The sequence below is a fragment of the Martes martes genome (assembly GCF_963455335.1).
Source record: "Martes martes genome assembly, chromosome: 6".
NCBI lineage: Eukaryota > Metazoa > Chordata > Mammalia > Carnivora > Mustelidae > Martes > Martes martes.
This window is the reverse complement of record NC_137893.1, coordinates 115728183-115746678: the sequence shown is the minus strand read 5'-3', so window position 1 is coordinate 115746678 and position 18496 is coordinate 115728183. Positions and strand designations below refer to the sequence as shown.

The 18496-nt window shown below is 38.3% G+C and overlaps 1 protein-coding gene across 3 annotated transcripts in view; it reads right to left on the bottom strand.

The window, feature by feature from the left end:
- The window catches only part of FKBP5 (FKBP prolyl isomerase 5), a 115634-nt gene that overhangs the window by 25432 nt on the left and 71706 nt on the right, over positions 1–18496 (bottom strand). For all 3 annotated transcript variants that reach the window (XR_013966973.1, XM_080805799.1, XM_080805800.1), the window contains 2 exons: positions 11996–12138; positions 10937–11051 (listed from right to left, as the gene is read on the bottom strand). Coding sequence is in view for 2 of the 3 variants with exons in the window: in XM_080805799.1 (XP_080661925.1) it covers positions 10937–11051; positions 11996–12138 (258 nt within the window). In the remaining variant the exon portion in view is untranslated. The remainder of the gene's footprint in view (positions 1–10936; positions 11052–11995; positions 12139–18496) is intronic.

Here is an 18496-nt window from a genome sequence, read left to right as displayed (position 1 = left end):
TCTTTACATCTACAAGTAGCAAAGGCTATCTCTCTGTTAACTGATTTCTAAACTCGGAACACTGGTGTGACAAGTCCTGCAAGACTGCTGACAAGAACTCACACGCCACCCTGGAGCCACAGAAATGCCACCGACCACCACAGTAGGGGCCCCCTTCATGGTGACAGATCAAACATGCCTGGCTCCTCCAGGTCCAATGCTTGGGTTTTGTTTTTGTTTTTTTTAAATTGTCTCAACAATTGATACTAAAGAAAACTGTGGCAGCTCTGGCTAGGAAGACCTGTGGTTGCTTTTGACCTTGCATCTCTTAGTACAAATACTCACTTAATAAATATTTAATAATAACCATCATGACTCACTGGGAGCTCGGCCTCTAGGGCTCAGGAGGTCTGTTGCTAATTCCAACCAGCATGATTTACGGGAAGTAAATGATCTATGACGTGTCCAAAGAGAATAAAAGTACATACAGGATGCTTCTACTTAGGGCTTTTTCAGTAGAGGAAAAAAAAAAAAAGACACAAAAAGGAACAACATTTTCTCTTGACTTAAAGTCCATGGAACTTGGAGGGGGGAGGTCCTCCAAACCCCAAGAAGTCAAACCAAATGAAATTACCCGAGCTTTGCTGAGCAATCCGAGTGTAACCACATCAAGTAAGCCGGGTCTGCTGCAAAACATCACTTAAACTGGAGCTCTGACTTATTGTTCTCTTACTGCCCTAGAGCAATTTTGTTTTGAAGAGCACAGAACACCCTGTTCTGAATGTGGCTGGCACATGAACTCGATGTGCTGACAGCAATTTGTACTCCGATTAAAATAGGGGGGAAAAGGAAAGAGTGTACTGCAGTAACAAAAACTGGAATGCGAGAACCCAAAAACTGTAGACTTTGTAATTTAGGAAGCAAAACTGAGAAGGAGGCTCCATAACCTAAAAAAAAAAATGTGCCGTAAATGCTCCAGCCTAAAGACGTTAGCTCTGGTGAGTGTCTGTTTTTCCCTTTTCTAATTATAGTAGCTGGTGTCTGATAGCTTTGCACTCATTCCCAAAACAATTACTGGGTCATGGGGATCTGAATGGGAATGTTGTAATGGCATTACTACTAGACAAGACCAGTCATCTGGCCAGAGAAAACCAGGTTGTGACAGGTTACTCCCACATGGCAAGGGTTTTTTCTGCTGCCTAGTTCATGCCAAATGAGTTTCTCTCTGCCTGCCTAATAGAGCAGAACATCCAAGAGATAGTGGATTCTTAATGATCCCCTGAAAAGGCAAATAAGGAAACAGAGATGGAGTTCTAAATCAGGAGAGGCATATTAATCACTGATTAGAAGAGAAACTGCAAGCATGGTGGTCAGATTTCCCCCAAACTGCCTTCTTCCTCCTCTGCACCACTTTCTACTGTGCAAGATGACCAAATACCATCGTGCGATCGCTGACGGAACTGAGGGGCAGTGGCTAACTGCGGGCAGGCAGACACCCCAGCTACCTGACTAGAAGAATTCATGCAAATGGATGAGAGATGATAGATCTTAGTCTAAATAGGACCATACGCACAGCAACAAATCCTACACGAACACAAATCTGCACCACTCCTATCTTTACACAGGGAGAGCATTTTAGTCAGACCTGGATTCCAATCCCATTCTGCCACTTAACAGTTGTGGCTTTGGGCAAGGTCATCTAAATTATCTAAAGCTCAGTTTCTCCATCCACAAAATAGAGAAAACAATACTAGCTAACTAGTAATTGCAGAGAGGATTAAATCAGGGCCCGAATGAAAGCTGTTAGCCCAACACCTGGCATTTGTTCATTCTTTTTTTTTTTTTTTTTGCATTAGTTCATTCATATGTCAGGGTACCTACTATGTGAAGACATTGTGATACACAGGTGAACTCAATGGAAGTTGGCTATGATTATTTTCCTGCAGAGGTAAATTATACCGGATTAAACATGTTTTTGAACTTTTGTTCGAGAAGCCACTTAATGGCTCCACAGAGAGGGCTGTCGCAGTATGAATAAAACTCAAAGTTGGTAGACAAAGACAATGTCTTCCCCTTCTTTTGTACCTTACAGTGCCTAACACACAGTTCAAGGCCAGAAAGTAAATATTTATTTAACAATTAATTTGAAAACAGGGCCTTAAGGAAAACGTAGTGATTTTCACTTACTTCTGGGAATTTTCCTTTTTGAATACTAGTCAGTACTCCTATTTTTAATAAATTCCAAGAGCTATTTAAATTTTTTACTGATATGGAGCTTCTGTCTTTTAATACTATTTTAAAATAAACGGTCCATTGGCTGGATTTTTTAAATTAACAAAAAAGACTATTTTCTACTAAGATTTTACTCTACCTGAAGACTTAAAGCTGCCTTTTTTACAAGGAGCTACATAAATTCAAGATATTTGAAAGAATAAACAGTGTCCATTTTAGACCAAGTGCCACACTACATTATTTTGTGAAAACATATAATAAAGTGGTTTCAAGAATTTGCTCTCTCTCACTGGACCAAATTTACCAGGACATTCACAAATACTTCAAAGCATATGAAAAACAAAACCAAAAAAACCTCATAGCTATATCAGATCTCAACATGTGCATACATGAAATCATTCCTCTATTTTCAATTTTTGGCACCACTTAGTTTTTGATACTTATCTATTTATTGAGAGAAAGAGAGAGGGAGAGAGAGAGGGAACATGTGAGAGAGGGGGGATGGTGATGGAGAGGCAGAGGGAGAGGTGGAGAGCGAATCGCAAGCAGGCTCCATGCCCAGTGTGAGCCTGAAGCAGGGCTCGATCATACCACCCTGAGATCATGAGCTGAGCCGAAATTAAGAGTTGGACATTTAACCGACTGAGCCACCGGGGTGCCCCAAGAAATTCATTTTTGGCAATTTGCCTCCCCCTCCATTTCCCATCTGCATGGCATTTTGTTGAAATGACCCAGAACCTAGTTCCAGATTGTTAAACTACTATTACCTTGTATTATAGTTTTGCCATTTCAGGATCTGTCAAGTCAAATGCATCCAACTTTACTGACATGTTATGGAAATTACTTTTTTGCTCACTAATGTTGCTTATGCCTTGAAGTCTTCACTTCTTGGCTTTATTTTTTTGTGACATTTTAGTATATCCTACAGTTGTTATTGTTGTTGTTTTCCAAAAAGGGCATGAGTCTGCATATTCCAAAAAGTTAATTTTGTTCTTCCACTTAAAGGAATTGACTGAGTATACAACTCTAGGTTCAAAACACTCATAGTCGCAATGCTCAAAGCATTGCCATGTAGTGTTTAGTATCATGAGTAAGTCTGATGTCATTGTGATTGTCATTGCTTTGCATAGAGCTTGTTCCTCCATGGAAAAGTTCAAAATTTTCTTTTAAGCTGTGGATTAAGAAATTTTACCAGAATGTATCTAGGGGAAAAAGCATTCTTTACTGCTGTAGGCCCCTCTCAACTGGCACTTTCGGTTCTTAAGCCTCTTCTATCTTTAGGAAATTTTCTTCTATCACGTTTGATTAGATTCAATTGGTCTATCTTAATTTTTTTCATCCCTATCTTCTTTCTGCCACCTTCCATATCTTGGATTTTTCTGGAGATGGTAATAAGTATTGTATTTTTAAAAGATTTTTAATTTATTTGAGAGAGAGAGTGCATGTGTTTGCATGGGGGTGTGGGAGGAGGAGCAGGGGTAGAGGGATGAACAGATCTCTGTGCTGAATGCTGAGCCCAATATGGTGCTTGATTCCAGGACCCTGAGATCATGACCTAAGCTGAAATCAAGAGTTCAACGCTTGACTGACTGAGCCACCCAGGCGCCCCAGTAATAATAAATATTTTAAAAGTTCTCTTCTAGGGCGCCTGGGTGGCTCAGTGGGTTAAAGCCTCTGCCTTCGGCTCAGGTCATGATCCCAGGGTCCTGGGATTGAGTCCCGCATTGGGCTCTCTGCTCCGTGGGGAGCCTGCTTCCTCCTCTCTCTCTCTGCCTGCCTCTCTGCCTACTTGCGATCTCTGTCAAATAAATAAATAAAGTCTTAAAAAAAAAAAGTTCTCTTCTATTTCTTCTTAGTCTATCTTGGTGCTTCTTTTTCTCATGGGTACTTGCTGACATTTCTTTGTTATCTGGTCATATTATAAAGGATGGATTCAGAAAGATCAAATGATTGTTGATATCTGGCACTGGTTTTCAGTTTTTCTAAGCAGTCGGATACATTTCCATGGTAGTCTTTCCTCCAAAGGGATGGGCTGATTATGGGAATCTAGGGGTGGAGGTTCCAGAAATATTTACAAAGTATTTCTTATGAGCTGAGCACGATGCGCCCATGAAGGCTGGGGAAACCTTTCCCCAGTTGTGATATATGAAAAGGTCTTATATTTCAGGAATAAAACACTTGAGCCTCTTTACTATTGCACAGAGCTATTTCACATTCCTTCCTTTCAAATATGCTTTATAAGTTCAAGCCATTCAATATGTCCTCATTCTCTAGTCCAACTCCTAATACGGGGAGTCTTTTGAGGCAGATCCCTATTTTATTTTAGAAATCTGGCCTTACTGACTTTAGCCCAGGAGCAAAGACACAGCCAGACCCTAGAGTAATTCTCAATCCTTGGTTGCAAATTAGAATCACCCAGGGAGTTTAAAAATGTGTGCCTGGAGTTCCAGGCTATGAGATTTAAGATTCTTATTTAGCTGGTCTGGGCATCAGGATTTTAAAAGCTCCCCAGGTACTTCTAAATTCAGCCAAAGTTGAATACTGCTACTAAAGTTTACTACCCCAGCTGTTCCATATTGTTTTATAAGAAACCTGATGATTGCCCCATAGCCTGCTTTCGCTCCCTTGCACCAACTGACTGTGAGCTTGGAGTTCTGCCCAAGTTTGTTGAGAAGAATGGTATGTACCTCTGCAGAGATCTTCTCTACACCTGTTTTGAGTTGGGTTTCCTAAGTCTAGTTTCCATCCGTCCAATTTTATCTACCTTATTCCAGAAATTCTTCATAATTCCTGATCTACTTATGTTCTATTTTCCAGCACAATTATGGATTTCTTACTCTTTTTAAAAAATCATTCTCCAAACCCCTTGCCCATCTCTTAGGAATTCAGTGGAATCTGGATAGGGAAAGGACGTGAGAAGGAAGGGTATTCCAGCAAACTGAATCCTGCAGGTGGTTCTCCCGAAATGTTCATATTTGAAAACACTGATGACTGTGTGCATTTTTTGCATTCAAATGAGGTTGAAGGCACTATGAGGCAAGAGAGCCACAAACAGCCAGCATTTTGATGTGTCTACTTGAAGCACTTTAATTAACAAAAAAAAAAAAAAAAAAAAAAAGTGACCCGAGACGGGACTTGGGGAAGGAGGTGTGGTAGCTATTTAGAGCCTTATGTCAGATTTCTAAGAAAGCAAAGCTTAAAGGTAACCATGTAGCTACCGTTGGCAACTAAAGTATGATGACTAAAGTATCAGTCTTCACCCCACTGTCAAATAGACTACCTTAGAACACTGACTTTTTTTTTAATGGAAAAAGAACAAGATTGAAGAAAAATGACAAGATGGTCATCTTAATTGACATAAGAAAAACACACTGGAACAGAATCTAAAAATTGGTCTGCAATTATTGGGATCCTGAAAGAGAGGGTAAAATATTTTTGAGGGGTATCTAGGTGATTCAATTAAGCATCTGCTTTCAGCTCAGATCATGATCCCAGGGTCCTGGGATCCAGTCCCGTGTCAGGCTCCATGCTCCGTAGTGCTTCACACCCTTTTCTTCTGCCCCTCCTCCTGCTTGAGCTCTCTCTCTCAAATAAATAAAATCTTAAAAAAATTCTTTGAGGACGAATAAATCCTGTCAACGAACGTAAGTTCTCTCCCCTTCCACATACAAAATAATTAAAAGGAAGCAAAAGTTCGTAATTCAGTCAAAGCCTTTTGATTCAGTCCATAACTTTATTCTTCAAAAACCAAATAAACGACAATCCTGGAGAAATAGGATTTAGGTACAATTAGTATTAAGAAGCTATAAAATTAATTTGAAGACTGTTGTTAACAACAAAGGCAAATTAGCCAAGGGTTCTAGGTCAACTCTTGTAGAGTCAAAATAATTTGGTGATGAATTGGATGTAGGATATAAGATAAAGAGGAGTCAAGGATTTCCTTCCTTAAATCTATTTTCAGGAAGCAAAACAAATTGTATAAGCAGAATATAGGGTAGAAAAAGAAATTAAATGTCCTGTATTAGGCAACTTTCTTCATTTAACTGTCACAACAATCCGTGTGGGTATAAAGATTATCATTCCTGTTTTATAGATGACAAATCTGGATGCCCAAGGTAATCAAGTAACTTGTCTAAAGTCCTAAGAATATCAAGTAGTGATTCCAAGATTCAGAATTCAAGTCCATCACTTCCAAAACTTGTGTGTCCCTCCCCAACTATTCACTGTCCCTTTTCACAGAAGTGACAGGCACTCTTAACTCTTGTGTGTCTATAGTGATATATGATGGATCATCACTGTCTCCTGTTCCCTTCACTGCAAAACTGGCTTTAGTTCTGGGATGTCTTCCTGGCCTTGAATCTAAATGTATAGGTGATGCTATCAGAAATGGCAAACTGGTAAAGACCGAGAAGACTTTTCCAGAACGAGGTGATCGTGGTTTCGGACAGTCAACCTTCTGTCTTCCTCCCACACATGGTGAACTTGTTTCAAAGAGGGAAAGCAGGACACCTTACCCTTGATAAGTGAAAATACATTTTTATATAACTGATTTGTTCCAGAAAACCAAAAAGGGCTTTTGGGAGAAAAAGTAAAAATAAACCATTTACTCTAAAATTTCCCAGGAAAGTACAATCCTAAGAAGATGAGAGACAAAAATCAGTCATAACCCTGTCTTAAGATATTTGGAAATAGAAAAAGTAAAATGAGATAAAGAATTAATCAAATATTTCTAAAATCCATTTATAGTAATGTTAAGGGAAGGGGATAGAAGAGGGAAAACCCCCAGATATTAGCTCATTTTTGCAGAAGAAATACAAGAAGTATAAACCAGGAACTGTGACTAGTGGCCAAAGGAGGTAGGTAGGAAGGAAGATGGAAATAATGGGAAAATGAGAACAAGTTAGTAGAGATGAGGGGGGAAAAACATTTCTGTGTATGTCTTATTGTATAGTTTAGAATCATGGTAATGTTTCATCTCCCCCAAACACAAATAAATAGTTAACATCAACCAGTGTGTGCTGGACACAAACGTAACAAATGAATATAACTGCATTATAAAGAAATAGCATGACCACACTGAAGGGAGTGAGGAAAAGGAACTAACCTAAGTTGGAAAGCAGTGTTTTCAAATGTACACTCTAAGGCTCATGACTAAAGGAACTATGCACAAGTATTTCCTATATTTAGTAAGTTTGTTTTTCACAGGGTGTGGGTTAGCAATTTTAAAACTACTTTCTGTATAAACTACAATTAAACAAATAAATGTATTGTGGATAATGAAAGTGAGGTTTCTCACTGCTGGAGAAAGCAGTTTTAAATAAGCAAAGGGAGGTGAGAATGAACCAGTGGTGTTGGACTGGAACTGTGAGTGTTAGTATGTACTCATAGTTTGTAATATATATACAGACTGAGAAAGAATACCTGTAGTTGGTTATAGATGCATATTGAGGCACATACATTTCCTAGCTCTGTCTGCTTAAGAGGTTCTTGAAGCAGTAACATTCCATAGAGTGAGTATACCTAGCTCCTGGATCTTGGTTTCTAAATACCTTTCTCTAATAAATCAGAGCTCCTTGGTGAATCAGCTAATTCTAGCCCCAGGGCAAGGAAGTTACAAAACGAGCCTAGAGCATCTTGTACCAAAAGTAAGGAAGTACTAAGGTGCCTGGGTGGCTCAGCTGGTTAAACGTCCAACTGTTGGTTTTAGCTAGGGTTACGGTCTTGGGGTCATGAGACTGAGCCCTGGGTCGGGCTCTGCATTTAGCATGGAGTCTGCTTGGGATTCTCTCCCTCTGTCCCTCTCTGCCTGCTTGCTTTCTCTAAAACAATTAAGTAAAACTGCTTTTAAAAAAGATTTTATTTATTTACTTGAGAGAGAGAGGGTGAGAGAGAGAGAAAACAAGAGGGGGAGAGGCAGAGGGAGAGGGAGAAGCAGACTCCCTGTTGAGCAGGAAGCCTGACATGGGGCTCAATCCCAGGACCCAGAGATTGTGACCTGAGCTGAAGGCAGACACTTAACCATCTGAACCATCCAGGCACCTCATAAATAAAATCTTTAAAAAAAAAAAAAAAGGAAGTGCTTAAAAATCAAAGAAGGTACATTGAAAAGAACCTTCTAATGACCAAACTTGGGACAATTTGAGCAACAAATAAGAATAGCATTGAATAATAACCTACAGAATAAAATAAATTCCCATGAGTCCACACTATTGAAAATAACTGAATAAACAGGGGAGGAGAGGCAGCTCTTCCTTATAGCAGAATTCCAATTAAATTGTAGAACAATGGAAGTAGAAAAATTACCATTAGGTAAGTACTACAGTAATAACTGTTGCATATAAAAATCATGGACGTTAAAATCAGCACGTGAAGGTATGATATAAAAGACCTCCGCATGGTCTCCTAGTAGTTCTCTCCCAGTGAGATACTTAGTAAGGCAAAAATAGGAACTTTACAAAGGAGAAACATGGCAGACCCCACTTTAACCAAGGGACCCAAGTTAATATCATCACTAACATGTACCTCCTGATAATGAAGAACTGAGAAGGGCACAACATCACTTATATGGTATTTTTCAAAACAATGTGTAACTTCAACTAATCAGACAAACCCAAACTGAAGCATATTCTATATCAGCCAGTTGTCTTCAAAAGTGTTAAAGTCATGAAAATCACAGAAAGACTTATCAACTGTCACACACTGGAGAGGCTACTATTAGAGGGATTAAATACAATAATAATGGTGGATCCTGAATCTGACCATGGACCAGAAAGAGGACATCGGTGTGAGAACTGATGAAATTCACATAAGATCTGCAGAACAGTTAACAGTATTGCATCAAGGTTAATTTCCTGACTTTGATAGATGTACCGTGGCTAGGGAAGATGTGAACATTAGGGGAAGCTGGGTGAAGCATATAGGAGAAATTCTCTGTACTAGTTTCACAGTTTGTCTGTAAGTTGAAAATTATTTTAAAATGGAAAGCTAAAAATAAAGACTCCCACTGAAAATACTACTAAAAGCAAGATCTGATTGAATTTAGCCTGCCCCAAAGTTAACTCTGCAGTGGTGGCTTTGTGGCATTGTCAATAATCAGGAAAAGTTTTTCCTTTTATTTTGGTTGCCAAAAACCTCCAGTTTAAAAATATTCATTATAAATTGTTGAATTTGGGGAATTACTATATCATAGGGGGAAAAATCTCTATTGTTGTATATGTTTGAAATTTTTCATAATAAAAAATTAAAATATATGTTATAGATAACCTTTTATGTACTTGCTAAAGGTAATTTTCTATCATCCCTGAACTTTCCTAGAATTCTGTCACGGAATGTTCAGGGCTAGTAGGACCTTACAAATCAAGATGTCTACCCCTGTGTCACTAGAAAGGAAGAAAGCTAACACTCAGAGAGGCAAGGGCTAGTTAGAGTCAGCTGGAGCCAGAATCCTATCTCTGACTCTTGGTCTAGCTATTTCTCCAACATGTGAGCTCCTCTTCATTTATTCCAAAAGTTACCATGATAATAGTTATCTAAACATTTCAACTGCAATAGTACAGTATTACTATTTATAACTGGTTCCAATTAAATGAGTAACTCAATCTGAACTAATTTGCCAGACTCTCAGAAATGAAACATGGGTCTCAAATAGTATAAACAATGGTAAAGATAAGAAGATCAACCATTCTAGTTTACTGTTCCAAATGAACTCTTTATTTTAAATAAAATAAAAATTTTATATAAAATAAACTTTCATCATAGTTCATATTGCCATCCTTTTTTAGTGCTTTGAGTGTTTTCTTAGTGGAAGTATTTTTCCATGTCTTCTCACAACTTTCTGAAAGTACTTCAGCCCAGCGAATGGCATCTTTCAAACATCTGTCCATGTAGAGAGCATCTACCTTACACCTACAGTGGAAGGCACTGTAGGTGATGCTGGAAACAAAAAGATGAAGAAAGATTCTGGTGCTCAAGCTGGATACTGGGGAAAGGGGCAAGCACTGGTTATAGTATACGGTACATGATGACAAATGGGGTATATGACGATATGTCGAACGTATTCTGGGAGGGAGGAGGAGTGATCAGTATCCCAGTCCTCAGTAGTATCCTTACTCCCAACTTAGCAAATAAAAAACGGAATAGCTTTAAGTCATCCAATAAATGGCAAAGGAGAACTTGAACCCAGGTCTCCTAGAATAGAATGAACAATTTTATCCAATTTTGATATAAGATGAACTTTTTCATCTTGAGAAAAGCCAGTGAAATGGGTTTGAGAGTTCTGAAGTGCACTACATACAATCTAACTGCTCTGTTTAGTAACTCCGTAACCTTGGGCAATTTATGTAACTTCCCTCAACTTACTTTTCTTACCTGGGGATAGTAAATCTTATCTCATAATGTTATTGGGAGAAATAAATGAATAAATAAATATGTAAGGCAGCTAACTTAGTTGCTGGCACATGAAGGAGTCCATAGATTTGGACTTGATGGATGGGATTACCTTTTATTCACTTTCTGGGTCTACAGAAGCTGGCACAGAACCTGGCATGGACATGCTGGAATGAATAGTTACCAAATAAAGTCACTATTTAATAAATGTTCAATTTGAAACTACTCTTGGGCTATATTTATTACTATAAACCCATTTTTAGAAAGAAAACTCCATTTTATCCCCATAAATGGAACCCAGCTTTTAAGGACTAAGTATTGTTGTCACAGCAACACTTACTTTCTACTGTTGCTCCTTCATTTGGGTTTGAATATCCTTCTCCCTTCCGTTTGATTCTTCGGATAATGCCTCCATCTTCAAATAAATCCTCTCCTTTGAAATCAAGAAGCTCAATCTAGAAAGGAAAAAAAGAATCTGGCTGAGAAAAGACCAAACAGAGCCAACAGAACATACTTAAAGACAAGGGTAACAAATTCTCCTTTCATTTTACAAAATAAAACTCTTTTATATTTATCTATGCATCTCAGTTATTGGAAAAGTAGGAAAAAAGGAACACTGCACTTTCAATACCTGGAAAGAGCCTTCACGTAATGACAATGTCTAGGACTACATCCTGTGGGGCTACAGTGCAAAGACAGACAGGAAATACTAGGAAAGCTGCCTTCTGGGCAAATAGCCAGAACTATAAGGTGCTGGCCCAGAACTGTTTTGTCTGACTCTAAAGGCTACCACCTTTCCACCCCAGATTCATGGAATTCCCTTTTTCAATGTAAAAATAAATCTTATGAATCAGGCCTGTGATCAACTAAAGGTGTTTTTTACCTAGTTATGATGTTTCAGGCATTTCCTCCCTTAATTTTTTTAATCAGATTTGGACAAATATATAAAAGTCAACACAAGGTGAATAAGATTATTACCACCTACCACTTCTAATGAAGGAGTGAGATCTGTGACAAAGAGTAAACCTGTATAATATGAGAATACCTTACAATTTGGTTTGGGTACAGTTCAACACTTACCTCCCCTTTTCCAACCTATCTTCTGGGCAATTTCAAGTAGGTTATACTCACACCACTGACCAGAATCTTTATTTCTTAAGCCTGGTGTCTTTTGTTTATTTGGATACGACCTTTCTGTGCCAGAAACACGTTTCTAAGAAAGCACTGGCACACACCCCTTGGGTTTGTGGGAAACAATTCAAGAAGCCAAGCTCCAAAATAAATAAGTTGGATCTGATTCTCAGTGGCAAGCCTAGCTACTTGTTCCACTGCCTGTTGCTTCAGAGCCAGCACTATAGTAGAGCAGATGCTAACAAGGCAACATCACACATGTACTTACCTCAAAAAAGAGAGTTGCATTCGAGGGAATTTTGGGGAGACTGCCAGCCGATCCGTATGCATACTCTGGTTTGCAGAGTAAATGGCAGATCTCTCCTTTCTTCATGGTAGCCACCCCAATGTCCCATGCCTTGATAACTTGGCCTAAGAGAAAGAAAAATGTGGTTGAAAGCTATAGGCCCTATTTAAAAATATTTAACCATCAAAAACACAAGTTCAAACGAATTTCCTATTCTCTTTACATTACACACTCAGTAAATAGGGGCTACAAAAGAACCTGGTAACATTTACCCACTAAGAAATAAATTGTGATTTTTGAGGGTGATCAGAGTAGATTCCCTGCTGAGAAGAAAGAAAGTAGGATCAATTTCTAAATTGCTCAAAGACTGTATCTTTGAAAAGGGGCAATAACATAATCTTTGAAATGTAGCTGGGTTGTAGTTGTTGCTTAATTTATAATTTCAACTATAATAAGGGCATTTTTCTAGGTATAGATAGAACAAAAATAGTACGGAATAAAATGGAATTTGCCCTAAGGAAGCTTATAATTTAGTTGTATAAACAAAAACAGCAAACAACTGGAGAAGTATAAATTGCATAAAAGGGCCCATGAAAGATGTCTTCTCAAAATTTAGAAAAAGAAAAAAAAAATTTTTTTTAAAACAAAATGATTACGTGTTCTTTTGTCAAATCACAAGAACTACTGAACTCAGAATTTCTTCCCCCCTTCCAGGAAACAGAAGTTGATTTTACTCAACTGTAGAACTGTATTAACTTATATAATTGGGCTTTTTTGTTTGTTTCATTTGAGAGAGAGAGAGAGAGCACGCGAGCACACAAGTAGGAGAGTGGAAGGCAGAGGGAGAGGGAGAAGCAGGCTCCATCCCAGGTCCCTGAGATCATGACCTGAGCCGAAGGCAGACGTTTAACTGACTGAGCCACCTACGTGCCCCTGGCTTATATAATTGTAATTATATCTTACAATAAGCAGTCTCAAATCCTTTGGGAAACAATAAAAAACATAGGTGAGCTAAAGGAATAAAATACGAAAATAAGGTACAACGTCAATCAAAAACTTAAGGACAGCAAATTCAGGTAAACACTGAATCCCAGTGGAAGTAAATTTTGAAGAAAGCTATTATCCTGAACTGAGAGTGGGTGACAGGATATTAGAATAAGTGGAACTCTATACTTAACGTAGGTAAGTAGAGATGGATTAAACATTCACGACTTATGACTACAGCTTAAGTATTACAGTCTTTCAAAAGCTCAGACACTTATTTTAGTCAAAAATTTCTAAGTTATATATAACTATTATATTAAAGCACACACAAGAGAGAAAGATATAAAGTGAAAGGGTATCCATTCTTTCCTTGTAAGAAGCCACTATTGTTCCTTTTATATCCTTCCGGTGTGTGCTGTCACTTCTCAAAAGATTTAAGACACAAATGACAGCACACTATACATTCGATTTGGCTTTTAATATACATCTTGGGGCACCTGTGTGGCTCAGTCAGTTGGGCAACCTACTCTTGGTTTTGGCTCAGGTCATGATCTCAGAGTTGTGAGATAGAGTCCTGAGCTGGGCTCCACGCTGGGTGTGGAGCCTGCTTGGGATTCTCTCTGCCCCACCCCCTCAATAATATATATCTTGATCTTTCTCCATGAGTAGAAAGGAGAATGTACATTTTAGAGGGTAAAAGTTCAGCCTGTTTTAACCTCAAACTATCTGGATTCAAATACCAGGTCCGCCCCTTATAAGTGATGGGCAAATTATTTAACCACTGTGCGTCAGTTTCTCATCTGCAAAAGGTAGATAATAATGTGTTTTCCATATAGTTGTTGTAAGAATTATTAGATAAAAAGAACAGCAATCATACTGGGGAAGTCTGGCTCAGTCAGTAGAGCATGCAACTCTTGATCTCAGGGTTGTGAGTTCAAGCCTGTGCTTGGTGTAGAGCCTACTTTTAAAATAATAAATAATAAAAGGACAGCCGCCATCATCATCATCAATACAAATAGATCTACCTCTTTCTAAATGGCAGGATAATGTTCCAGTCACTCTTGTATTGAGAAACATATTAACAACAATATTCTAAATAAGGATATCTGTCCATATATGATTGTCTAGCTTGTGCAAGGAAATCTGGAGGGTAAATTCCTAGAAATGCAATGTTGACATGCATTTTTTATTTGATAGACATATTGCCCAAATGCCCTTCCAAAATGGCTACATCAATTTATATGCTCATACATGGTTCTACTGTGAAAACAGTCCAGAATCATCAGGCAAAATATAAAGCCTGCTGTTGATAGGTTGGCTTTCCTGTCACTGATCCTCCTCAAAGACTGCTAGGTTTTAGAGAGGGCTCTCAAGAACATTTTTTTTCACTATTAATTAACTCTCATACTTTAAGACATACTCCTTCAGGAAATCTCCATATTGTGGGGGTTACTACCGTACATTTGTTCAAGACATTTAGCCAATTACCAAGGAACAAAGGTATAGCTATTAACACAAAGGTGGTCATTCCCTTTTTCCTTCCGAGGACCATGCGATGTAGTATGGCTAGTGGAAGAGAAAGACACATACTGTTTTTGTTTTAAACAAAGCATAGTAAACACTAACACAGACTACAAACAAGGGGCTTTTGCTTTTGGGTGGGGGTTAGAACAGTCAGCAAAAGTTTAATTCACAGATAAGGTCTACACTAGGCCTTAGAAGTCAGAAACATTAGCCTGTCAGTTAAATCCATAGGAGCCTCAAGCTAAAAAAAAAAAAAAAAAAAAAAAATCATGCCCGTGCCTTTGCTTTTTTTCCTCATTTGGGAACATAAAGCTTCTCTTACAGCGAGCTCCCATTACTGAATGAAACACACTGAGGAAAAAGCCACACGCGTATGAACAGAGGTATATATTTCTAAAATTGCCAATCCAGGGACTCTTCTTAAAAAGTATTCCCCTCCCTCCCCACAAAAAGTATTTCCCTTTGGACTCCTGGGTGGCTCAGTCAGTTAAGCGTCTGCCTTTGGCTTAGGTCATGATCCCAGGGTCCTGGGATTGAGTCCTGCATCAGGCGCCCTGCTCCACAGGGAGTCTGCTTCTCCCTCTGCCTCTCCTCCCACTCATTTTCTCAATCTCTCTGTCTCTCAAATAATAAATAAAATCTTTATTATTTATTATTTGCCAGAGGGAGACATGGTGAGATAGGGAACACAAGCAGGAGGAGTGGGAGAGGGAGAAGCAGGCCTCCTGCTGAGCAGGGAGCCCAATGTGGGGCTCGATCCCAGGACTCTGGAATCATGACCCAAGCTGAAGGCAGACACTTAATAACTGAGCCACCCAGGCGCCCTGATAAATAAATAAAATCTTAAAAAAAAAAAAACCAACGAGGGGCGCCTGGGTGGCTCAGTGGGTTAAGCCTCTCTGCCTTCGGCTCATGTCATAATCTCAGGGTCCTGGGATCGAGCCCCACATCCGGTTCTCTGTTCAGCAGGGAGCCTGCAGCCTGCATCCCCCCTCTGCCTACTTGTGATCTTTCTGTCAAATAAATAAATAAAATCTTAAAACAAACAAACAAACAATAGTATTTCCCCTTGTGATAAGTACCAAGTATTGTATTGAAATACTGAATCACTAAATTGTACACCTGAAACTAATATTACACTGTATGTTAACTAATTGGAATTTAAATAAAAACTTTTAAAAAAGAAATGTACTACCCCTGATTAAAAAAAGGTATTCTACTTATCATAGAATACCTGGAAAGTATAGAGGAGCATAGAAAATAAAATTTAAAACCTCTGAAATCCCAGTATTTGGGGTAAACTGTCAATTTCCTGGTTCATTTTCTTCCAAATTATAAATGTACACTTTGTTTGCATTTAAAATTTTTACATATTCATTCTTAAAATGCTGGTCATAGTTTATTTGGTTTTGTGATTTACTCTTTACATTTCATACTGTATGAGCATTTTTCTTATTAAAAGATAGTATCTGGGGACGCCTGGGTGGCTCAGTTGGTTAAGCAGCTGCCTTCAACTCGGGGCATGATCCCAGGATCCTGGGATCGAGTCCCACATCGGACTCGTTGCTTGGCGGGGAGCCTGCTTCTCCCTCTGCCTCTGCCTGCCTCTCTGCCTGTGCTCACTCTCTCTGACAAATAAATAAATAAAATCTTTAAAAAATAAATAAATTAAAAAATTTAAAAAAGAGATAGTATCTGAAAAATGACTTTTAATAACTACATACTATTTCACCTTTTGATAATAATTTCATCACTTCCATTAATTAACAGGTTCTTTTTTTCTTATTTTAAATTTTATTTTTTATTTTTATTTTTTTAAGGTTTTTATTTATTTATTTGACAGAGATCACAAGTAGGCAGAGAGGCAGGCAGAGAGAAAGGTGGGGGGTGGCAGGCTCCCTGCTGAGCAGAAAGCCCAATGCAGGGCTCGATCCCAGCACCCTGAGATCATGACCTGAGCTGAAGGCAGGGGCTTAACCCACTGAGCCACCCAGGCGCCCCTATTATTTTAAATTTTAATGAACAATTCTGCATCTAAATCTTCATGTAGCTTTTTTTTTTTTTTTTTGCATAGTAAAGGCCTGTTACCTGAAAATCAGAACTATAGTTGGTAGATTAATTTAAAATGTTCCTTTGAGTGAGGAATCAAAAAAAGAACATATACATGTCTCAAACATTTATTTTAAATTAAAACATATCAAAGTATGTTAATTCACTAATCTTTGTAACAAAGTCAACTCCTTGTCTGTAGGTATGGCTTTGGTGATAAAAAGTTTCACATCATCTTTACTGTATACATCATAATTATGATATATCATTTCAATTTATAATGTGGGTTTCTTTAAAGTGGACTGAGAACCAGAAGATACTTGTAAAGCAATCAGTAAAATTCTGGTAAAAATGTGGTCTAAATGGCCTACTTGTTTTTGCCTTTTATCTACCCCTAATTCAATAGCAATTTAAAAAATGCTTTTAGCAATTCATCTTAGTAAGTCTTTCTAAAAATGTTCAAGTTTTCATTGAAATAATCCCTCTTTCTTTCTACATGAATTGTTTTATGTAAAACACAAAGTATTTTATATATGATCTAATTAAATTCTATAATTACAAAAAGCACAATAGAGATAAACAGATTTCAACTGATTCTTACTAAGAGGAAGAAAAATCAGCCCCTAACATCTGGAAACTGCTTGACACTGAGAGCTAGGCCTTCATGATGTCTGAAGCAGGCCAGGGGGAAGCTAGGCCATGCTATTTTCCTGTTGGACATAAACAATCTCACAAAACATCAACATGATCAGACAAGGTTACTCCGAGACCATGAAAAAGTGAGACAAAACAAAAACACTTCAAAATTTTGTCTGGACAAAAAATAAGGTCATTTTGCAACCTACCAAATACCAAACATCCCCCTCTCCTGGCTGACAGGGGTGACTGCTGCTTCTCCAGCAGGTGTAGCTTTTAGTCTCTGTCTATTCAGCCTTCCCCCTAGATAAGACTTATTAAGATACCCAAAGACTCAGCCCACATCTTAACAATATCCCATCCAGAGCAAAGACCCTCTTCCTTAAACCCTTCCCCAAATCACCTAATACAAGCTCAAATTCCATAATAAATTCTTTTGAACACTCCTACTAAAATACCCCACAATTTCCCATATGCATTTTCCCTCCCTACAATGAGTAATAAACCTAACTTGTTCTATAACCTCTGTGTCCCCAGTGGTCTGTGGCTGGAGGGCATTGACAAGGCCCACTTGAACTGGCTGAAGCAGAGTGTAGAACCATACCACAGAGTAAGAAAATAGCAGTACCATTCAACATATTTGCAAACAGAATGGAGAGCATAGTCTGGAGTTTGTTAAGCAAGCTTCTACCATACTTTCTTAGGTTGAATTCTTAGAAGCAGAATTAAACATTTTTTTTTAAAGATTTTATTTATTTATTTGACAGAGAGAGAGAGATCACAAGTAGTCAGAGAGGCAGGCAGAGAGAGGGTGGGAAGCAGGCTCCCTGCCGAGGAGAGAGCCCGACTCGGGGCTCGACCCCAGGACCCTGAGATCATGACCTGAGCCGAAGGCAGAGGCTTTGACCACTGAGCCACCCAGGTGCCCCAGAATTAAACATTTTTAAGATTTTTAATCTTTAGGCTCTTTTGAGCTTTAGGATCGTAATAATAGGTATAATACACCAAGAATATGGAATTTGTTCTAACACTTGACCTGGACTTCCATTTCATTAGCTCAAACACAATTTATCAATTTCAGGAGTCCTATTTCTAACACTATCTGAAGTAAAAATACATATTTAAACAAATGTATAATGTAGCTATCCCCAAGTTCAAATGTTTTCTATATATACCTAACTGTAGGCAATTGGAAAAGTTTAAAAGTATATAAATAGCCCAGTATAAAAGCAATGAACTGTACTTTTTTCTTCCTTCTGCAAAGTGCAATCAAAGAATACATTTTAAAAT